Raw genomic sequence first — 10,115 nt, forward strand, 5'->3', positions numbered from 1 at the left:
GATGTAATTGCTCCTCTCACCTCCCTCCCTGTATCTGAAGCTGGCAATTCTCTCAGGAATGAAGATACTGAACCTGAAACCTCCTCAGCAAATACATTCCAATAGTGATTATAATCACCGCACCTAGGATTAATAACTCTATTTTCTCCAATAAATAAATAAATAAAATTTGAAGATATATAGTCTCTTTCTAAAGTAGGAATTCTAGTGTCCATAGAAGACACCACTTATCTCAATTGATTCTTTTAAAATCGCACATGACATTTCATCTGATAAATCTCAAGATATTCTCCATACAAAGTCTTAAGGGTGGGCATCACTATGACATCAGCATTTTCAAAGTCTGTATCTGAGGACTCTTCCTAGTCAAGTATCCATGAAAATCTTAAATTGCCAAATAACCTTCCTGAGGCCTTATTGAGAAGTCTCCTTCTTTTGTTAACAGCTTCCCCTTTTTCACTTAAAAAAAAAAAAAACAAAACTTTTTTTTCATCGTGGATCTGAAGAATTTGCTACTTAAACATAAACTTGATGCTTTCCTGAGAAAAGACAGTTTCCATTAGAGTAATAGACACTACAACAATAAAGGAAACAACTACTTAGATAAAATGAAACTCACCTATAGAATCTGTCCTTAAGTCAGCTAATATCTTTGGTGGTAATGATCTATTGGTCAATTAAGAGTTTCCCATGTTCCCTGGAGCAAATGACTCCAGTTCCATCCTCAAAATTGCTAAAATTACAGCACTCCCACCAGGATTTTCACCATATGCTTCCTGCTCTTTGATGGATGATACACACTCTCAATGTGAGGTGTCCTTTTTGAGGTCAATGATTAAAAAAAAAAAGATAATGGTAATAATATCCTCTATAGGAAAGAAAAGACTTACTATTGCTATAATCAATGTGATCCCACCTCACAGCTATTATTACTAGAAACAGAGTTTGGTGTGAGCACAACAAGTAATCCCTGAAATTAAAAACTATTTGAGAAATTAGTATCTATGAAGATGATATCATATCACCTGACATTTCTTTTTTTTTTTTTAAGATTTTTTTTTTATTTATTCATTTGAGAGAGACAGAGAGAGAGCCTCAGCTGGGAGAGGGGCAGAGGGAGAAGCAGATTCCCCGCTGAGCAGGGAGCCCAACATGGGGCTCTATCCCAGGACCTTGGGATCATGACCAGAGCTGAAGGCAGACATCTCACTGACTTGAGCCCCCCAGGCACCCCTCACCTAACATTTCTAACCAGGAATTAAATGCTCATAAAAATGAATATTTTGCTCCTTATTCTAATTCTATTCAATATAACATATACCAAGTACTTCAAGCTGACTTCTAGCAATTATACAGCTAACATTTCCATCTTTTTTTCCCTTTTTGTACACAAAAAAGAATTCCCCCCAAAAGGACACCAAGTCTTCTGTTTATAGCATGCCTTATCCTGAATTAAGCCTCACAAACTCTAGATAATGAGAAAAAAATGTAGAGGTTAAAAAACCTCCCATTGAGTTAGGCAACCCAGAGAATGGCTTTACATTATGATTTCCTTTACTGCCACTGGAAATGACTTAGAAATAAAGAACCTGTGCTTGTCACTAACTTAAGACTTTCCTCCCTGTCCCTGATACTGACAGCATTTCCCATGTCAATAAACATTTTGGAACCCTCATAGTGACATCTCCTTGAAGCAAAAATATTTCTGGAGAAGCTGTCCATATCTTTAAAATGAAAAATGCCCATCTTAAACCTATCATAATTCTACAGAGAATGGTGATATATCTATACCAGGTCAATCAATTTTAAAAAGACACTGTAAACGTGGAGGTTGAGTCCATATCTAATGAAGAAAAGCATTTGCCCTTGGGATGGAAACCATTGCTCTGGCTGATGCTGCTGCCCTTTTTCAGGTTTAGTTGTGTCTAAGTATGAAAATTCTCTTTCTTATAATGACACTGGGCAAACATTAATACCAGGCTACAACTCCTTTCATCTAAGTAGCTAAACATTAAGAATAATAAAAGGATGATGGCTGGTATAACTAATATCATTATAGAAAACACTCCCTCTGAAATTGAGGATATAATTCTTAATGCTAATACAGTTATTCCATACTTCAATTTTGTTTCTGGGTGAATTCTGACATATAATGCCAACTCCCTGGCATTCGGTTGAACTAACACTCTCTACAGAAAAATATTCCTAAAGAAATTAAATATACAAAACCTGACACTCTCATTGTTAAGCATGTTAATTCAAGAAAAAGTAAGAATTGCAATGAAGATGAAAACTACAAAAACCCTAAAAGGATAGTAACTTGTTTCCTTACTGAAAAAGTGAGAATTCACTCTCTGAAGAAGAGAACTAACTGAAATCCTTGCTACCTAATTACCTTCTGTAGCTACCTTCATTGCCAAAGCTGCCATTGTTTTTTAGACATTTAAATACCGTAAATCTCAAGAGAAGACACTTCACCTCAAAAAGACGTTTTTAACTTACTTGAAAGACAGACAACTTGAAGCTAATGCTGATAATCTCATGACGCCTGGAGTTGTCCCCACTGACACTAAACCCACAAAGTACGTGGCTGACACTGCTATGTCTGTTTCAAGTGACACTAGCTCCATAATGGAAGGTAGATCCCTTGTAAAGAAAAACATGATAAATCCAGCTGTGAATGCTGATTTCATGATCAGAGAGGATTCTATTGTCTTTTCATCTAATATCAATACTCTTGAAACTAGATGCCCAATCAGAGCACAGAAACAACCTTCAAGGAGAGCCACTGCCATTGGCCCTATGGTTGATGCAACAATCACCATGATGACCAATGCTTCAATCACTATAATGAACATCACTCTCCTGCCTAGGGATACCACTGGGCCCAGGGAAAGACCGGTGAGTGTACATGGTGCCATTTTGTCCCATGGCTGAAGATGGTTTGCCAAAAATTGATTCTCATCCTCCAACAGAAAGCAGTAAAACAACAACTGAAGCAACCATTTTCTTTGGGGCTGACAACACTATTCCTAAATCAGAAACAACCATCACTTCAGAAGGAGACCACATTACTTCAGTAAACGACTATACACTAGAAAATGATTTTTCAAGAACAGACAACAAGCTTACATCTCCAAAGGAAAAAGTAAAATCAGAAGATGATGTTGAGTCCCATATTATTAAGTCATCAACCCATCTGGAGAAAGAAATTACTACTCTGACAGGTACAACAAACACCATGGCTAATGATTCTATTACTGAAAATTTAATCCCAGTGAAAATTGGTAATATTTCATCACCAAGTGCTACTGTTTCTTTAATAGATTTTTCCACTAACATGGCAAAAGAAGATATTCTCTTGGATACCACTGACCCAGGGAATGAAGATGTCTCAATAACTTCTGAAGTCTCTGGCACATTAAAGGGAGGCACCGCCAGCATTGCAGACACTCCCACCCTTCCAGCTAAGAAGGATGAATCTGATGTTAACAATTACAGTTCCTCAGTTAAATCCAATGTCACTGCTGATGAGGCCGTCCAGATCACCAACTCTTCTATACCTGAGGCTGAAATCTCTCCTGCTACTGAAAAAAACTTCACTATTCCAGACATAACTGCCCTTACAGAAGAGAAGATAACTGAAATTGACTTAAGTCTTCCAGAGGATGACCCCAATGCTGTGCCCAAACTAACAGACTCCGATGAGGAAAAGTTCATCACTGTGTTTGAACTCACTACCACTGTCGAAAGAGACAAAGATAATGCAGAAGATATTCTGCTGACCGATGAAGAGTCTACGGATGAAGTCAATGTTTGGATGGAGAAAAATACCACAAATGAAGCAGAGAACGATCCTGTTTTGCTCACAGCTGTTGAATCCAGATATGACTTTGTAGTCCCGACATCAGTAGCTATGAATCTCACGGAAAATTCATCTACTCTGACAAAAGGAGATCTGTCTGAAAATAATACAATGGAATCTGTAATTAAGGACAGTGAGCCACTTTCAGAAACCACCCCCAATCCAAATACCCTAAACAATGAGGAAGATGCTTTTACAACTGAAATGGGTGTCTTTAAGCTACTGAAAGAAGAACCAGATGAGTTCCTGATTTGAAAGCAGCAAAACAGATGCCACATAGAATTGAGCAACAGCCTAGACAGCTAGTTTTAACATCTAAGAAGTTTGTCTAGCAAGCAAAAAATCTTAATAAAGAATGTGAACATTTAAGGCAAGTATTAGACTCAGAAAAATGTGGATGCTTAACAATAGAAGTCATGCAGTAGAATGTATTTATGGAAACTTAAAAATTGAGTATATAAGAGTTCCTCTAGTATCAAAAAGGTTAATTCAATTATTATCCAATTATTTACTTTAATATAAAATCTTTAATCCCAGCTTTCAGGGATATGTAGAGAGAGAGAGCAATAAAGAAAGCTCATTTCCTGCTACATTTAATGATGTATGTCATTTTAGTTAACCCTTGATAGCAAATTTTAGTGTAGTTGAAGAGATGAGAATTGAATTACCATATCTCAAAAAAAATTGTAGTATTAAAAGTTCTGAAATGCTAATTCTAAACAGATTTTTTCATGCAACCAATGATTTTCTTCTATTAAAAAATATATTTGCAATCCTCCTTCTATTTGCAATAGAATTAAGACTATTCAGTAATTGTTTAGCATCCACATGTAAAAAATGTAAGAAATATTATAGAGTTCCTGGCTTATGTTGGATGCAAACTAGGCAAAGTGATATTTTATAAACACGTAAATCTGTCAAAAACAATATTGTGTACAAACATATTAATCAATTTAATTTTCTTTCTGTAAAATTTCTTTCCTGAATTTTTGTCATTTTTTTCAGGTCTTAAGCACTGATTTCGCACTCTTCTTATGCGTTTGGATAGCAATTCAAGGACATGAATCTTCATTCTTTCCTGACACAGACTTTTAAAATGGGTCTGTTTTCATTTTGCTGATTTTTCTTCAATAAATCTTTTGACAGCAACTGATTTACTGTTTGTAAATGTGTTTGATATTCTAGTACAGAATTCTTAAATTAGAAGAAATATAAGTACAGTTGACCCTTGAACAACATGGGGATAAGGAGGACAGATCCCCTACCAGTCAAAAATCTACCTGTAACTTTAAGTCCCCCAAAACTAAGCCATTAATAAACTACTGTTGACTAGAATCCTTACCAATAATATAGTCAATTAACACATACTATGTGAATCTGTTATATGCTGTAGTCCTACAATAGAGAGAAAAGAAAATGTTATTTTAAAAATCATATGTAAGAGAAAATACATTTACAGTACTATACCATAAAAAATCCACATATAAGTGGACCTGTGCAGTTCAAACTTGTGCTGTTCAAGGGCCAACTATAAAATTAAAATCCATTGTTTAAAAAACAACTTAGTTTTGGACACCAAGGACAGAATTATTCTACAGAGACTCATAATTTTATCATATTAAAAGAAAAAGAAAAACAAAGTCAAAACATTGGGTAAATAGTAAATGGTACATTTGGGATGAAGGGAGAGGGAAGGATGTATACCATCAGATAGACTATACAGTAGAATAATTATGGTAGCATATTAAAACCCAGAAACACATTTTATCATAAAAATTTAGTATATGGTAAAGTGAACTTCAAAACCATGAGATACGATGAGTAATTAATCTTGCCTTAACAGGTGGGTATTTGAGGAAAAATTAAGCTACAGTATTAAGACCACACTCTAAAATAAGTTCTACATGGATCAGAGACTTAAATATAAAACCATACAAAAGCATAGAAGGAAACACATGCATATTTATCCGAGTGGAGTCGAGAAATCTAAGCATATAAGAAACGACAAAAAGGAGATTCATAGATTTGACACCATGAATAGGTAAAATTCAGTACAAAAGAAAATTAACATAAAATTAAAAGGCAAATCATACCTCAGGAAAAATAATTGTGGTATGCATGGCAGTCAAAAGATTACTACCCTCAGTCCATGAAGAGCTCCTAAAGAGAAAGTATTTTAAAGGAAGCATTTTAAATGGGCAATAGAAATAAACAGATAATTCATGAAATACAAACTGCCAATAAACATATAAAAAGTCAATGATCCTAGTATTCAAAGAAAGTGAAATTATTAGATATTTCTTTTTTAACCATTTGACAATTGAAAATGATCATTTTAAATATTCACTGTTGGCTAATGCAAATTTCTCCACCCTTTCTGGGAGGCAAAGTGGAAATACATGCAATAAGCATTAAAAATATTTAGTTTGGGGGCGGAGCAAGATGGCGGAGGAGTAGGAGACCTGGATTTCGTCTGGTCCCAGGAATTCAGCTGGATAGGGATCAAACCATTCTGAACAGCTACGAACTCAACAGGAGATCGAAGAAAAGAATAGCAACAACTCTCTGAACAGAAAAGCGACCACGTTCTGGAAGGTAGGACGTACGGAGAAGTGAATCCGAGGGGATATTCGAGAAGATAGACGGTGGGGGAGGGGGCCTCCATCAGCCGCTACCGGCAAGTGATAGAGCAGCGGAGCACAAAATCAGAACTTGTAGAAGTCGGCTCTGCTGAGGGACATCACTCCAGTGGCTAAGCGGGGGTGGAACCCTCACGGGGCAGTGTGGTCTCAGGACCCTCGGGGTCACAGGAAGACCAGGGGTGCCTGAGTGCGGCAGAGCTCCCAGGTATCGGAGCGGGGAAGCCAGCTGCAGAGATGGAGCCCAGGCGCGGGCTCTCAGCTCGGGGTAGCCATAAACCGTGATCCGCGGCACAGTCGGGCCCCTGCTCCTCCAGCAGGGACCCAACAAGCGGCGGATCCGGGGAGACTCCCCTTCCTCCCCTGGGAGGACCGGCGCGGGAGCACACCGCAGGGATCTGCTGGGTTTGGAGACTCCACACGGGGTAGGGTGCCAGAGATAGAAACGCTCGGTTACAGGCCGGGTGAGCACAGAGTGCAGCCAGAGACCGGGGAGACGGGAGTGATTGACTGCTTTTCTCTGGGGGCGCACTGAGGAGCAGGTCCCGGAGTTCTCGGCTCCTCCGGGGCGGAGATTGGGAAGCCGTCATTTTCACTCTCGTCCTCCAAAGCTACATGGAAAGCTTGCAGGGAACAAAAGCTCCTGAGAGCAAACCCCAGCAGATTACTTAGCCCGGACAGGCAAGGGCAGGGCAATTCCGCCTCCAGCAAAGACATCAGGGAACCACGGCAACAGGCCCCTCCCCCAGAAGATCAGCAAGAACAGCCAGCCAAGACCAAGTTTACCGATCAATGAGAATGGCAGAACTCCAGCACTAGGGGAATAATGCACATAGAATCCATGGCTTTTTTCCCATGATTCTTTAGTCTTTCAAAGTTAATTTTTTTTTGTCTTTTTTTTTTTTTGGAATTTTTCTTTTTCCCTTTTTCAACCAACAACTTATCAATCCCTTTTTTAAAAAAACTTTTTATTTTTCATTTTTAGAGTCATATTATATCCCTTCATAGTAGTTACCCTTATTTTTGGCATATATATATAAGTTGTTCTCTCTTTACAGTTTCTTCTAACAGATCAAAATATACCCTAAATCTGTAGTGTACGGCTTTATTCTAGTCTCCTGCCTGATCACATTTTCTCCCTTTTTTTCTTTTTTTTTTTTTAAATCTTCTTCTTTCTTTTTTCAAACAACTTATCTTACCAATTCCTTTTATGAAATTTTTTATAATTTTCATCTTTACATTCATATTCCATCCCTTCATCATATTAACACTTATTTTTGTACATATATAAGTTTTTCTTTCTTTAAAATTTTGGGAGGCACTTTCTTCTAACAGACCAAAATACACCCAAAATCTAGTGTGTGGCACTGATCTATGTACCAGCCTGATCATATTTGATCATATTCTGTTTTTTTTGTTTTGTTCTGTTTTTGTTTGTTTTTATCTTTTTTTATTTTTTTTTCTTTTTCTTTTTTTCTTTCTTTCCCTTTCTTTTCACCCAGATTCAGGTCTTTTCTGATTTGTCTAGAGTATACTTTCTGGGGACGTTGTTACCCTGTTAGCATTTTGTTCTCTCATTCATCTAATTCTCCTCTGGACAAAATGACAAGATGGAAAAAATCACCTCAACAAAAAGAACAAGAGGCAGTACCGACTGCCAGGGACCTACTCAATACGGACATTAGTATGATGAGGGAACTAGAGTTCAGAATGATGATTTTAAAGATACTAGCTGGGCTTGAGAAAAGCATGGAAGATATTAGAGAAACTCTTTCTGGAGAAATAAAAGAACTAAAATATAACCAAGTCGAAATCAAGAAGGCTATTAATGAGGTGCAATAAAAAATTGGGGCACTAACTGCTAGGATAAATGAGGCAGAAGAATTAGTGATACAGAAGACCAAATAATGGAGCATAAAGAAGCTGAGAAAAAGAGAGATAAACAACTACTGGATCATGAGGGCAGAATTCGAGAGATAAGCCATACCATAAGACGAAACAACATTAGAATAATTGGGATGCCAGAAGAAGAAGAAAGAGAGAGAGGGGCAGAAGGTATATTGGAGCAAATTATAGCAGAGAACTTCCCTAATTTGGGGAAGGAAACAGGCATCAAAATCCAGGAGGCACAGAGAACCCCTCTCAAAATCAATAAAAATAGGTCAACACCCCAACATCTAATAGTAAAACTTAACGAGTCTCAGAGACAAAGAGAAAATCCTGAAAGCAGCTCAGGAGAAGAGATATGTAACCTACAATGGCAGAAACATTAGATTGGCAACAGACCTATCCACAGAGACCTGGCAGGCCAGAAAGGACTGGCATGATATATTCAGAGCACTAAATGAGAAAAATATGCAGCCAAGAATACTATATCCAGCTAGGCTGTCATTGAAAATAGAAGGAGAGATAAAAAGCTTCCAGGACAAACAAAAACTAAAGGAATTTGCGAACACGAAACCAGCCCTACAAGAAATATTGAAAGGGGTCCTCTAAGCAAAGAGAGAGCCTAAAAGCAAGATAGACCAGAAAGGAACACAGACAAGATACAATAACAGTCACCTTATAGGCAATACAATGGCACTAAATTCCTATCTTTCAATAGTTACCCTGAACGTAAATGGGCTAAATGCCCCAATCAAAAGACACAGGCTATCAGATTGGATTAAAAAAACAAGACCCATCGATATGCTGTCTGCAAGAGACTCATTTTAGACCCAAAGACACCACCAGATTGAAAGTGAGGGGGTGGAAAACCATTTACCATGCCAATGGACACCAAAAGAAAGCTGGGGTGGCAATCCTTACATAACCAAAGACTATAATAAGAGATGAGGAAGGACACTATATCATACTTAAAGGGTCTATCCAACAAGAAGATCTAACAATTGTAAATATCTATGCCCCTAATATGGGAGCAGCCAATTATATAAGCCAATTAATAACAAAAGCAAAGAAACACATCGACAACCATACAATAATAGTGGGGGACTTTAACACCCCCCTCACTGAAATGGACAGATCATCTAAGCAAAAGATCAACAAGGAAATAAAGACTTTAAATGACACACTGGACCAAAGGACTTCACAGATATATGCAGAACATTCCATCCCAAAGCAACAGAATACACATTCTTCTCTAGTGCCCATGGAACATTCTCCAGAATAGATCATATCCTAGGTCACAAATCAGGTCTCAACTGGTACCAAAAGATTGGGATCATTCCCTGCCTATTTTCAGACCACAATGCTTTGAAACTAGAACTCAATCACAAGAGGAAAGTCAGAAAGAACTCAAATACACAGAGGCTAAAGAGCATCCTACTAAAGAATGAATGGGTCAACCAGGAAATTAAAGAAGAATGGAAACAAATGAAAATGAAAACACGACTGTTCAAAATCTTTGGGATGCAGCAAAGGCGGTCCTAAGAGGAAAGTATATAGCAATACAAGCCTTTCTCAAGAAACAAGAAAGGTCTCAAGTACACAACCTAACCCTACACCTAAAGGAGCTGGAGAAAGAACAGCAAATAAAGCCGAAGCCCAGCAGGAGAAGAGAAATAATAAAGATCAGAGCAGAAATCAATGAAATAGAAACCAAAAGAACAGTG

At 37.7% G+C, this 10,115-nt stretch overlaps 1 protein-coding gene across 1 annotated transcript; it reads left to right on the forward strand.

The window, feature by feature from the left end:
* The first annotated feature begins 2,929 nt into the window (after positions 1–2,929).
* CABS1 (calcium binding protein, spermatid associated 1) lies at positions 2,930–4,120 on the forward strand. Its single transcript, XM_032400499.1, has one exon. It carries the CDS (start codon positions 2,930–2,932, stop codon positions 4,118–4,120), a length of 1,191 nt encoding a protein of 396 aa, XP_032256390.1.
* The last annotated feature ends 5,995 nt before the right edge of the window (positions 4,121–10,115 follow it).

Source organism: Phoca vitulina, unplaced genomic scaffold (genome assembly GCF_004348235.1).
Source record: "Phoca vitulina isolate PV1807 unplaced genomic scaffold, GSC_HSeal_1.0 scaffold3, whole genome shotgun sequence".
Classification (NCBI taxonomy): domain Eukaryota; kingdom Metazoa; phylum Chordata; class Mammalia; order Carnivora; family Phocidae; genus Phoca; species Phoca vitulina.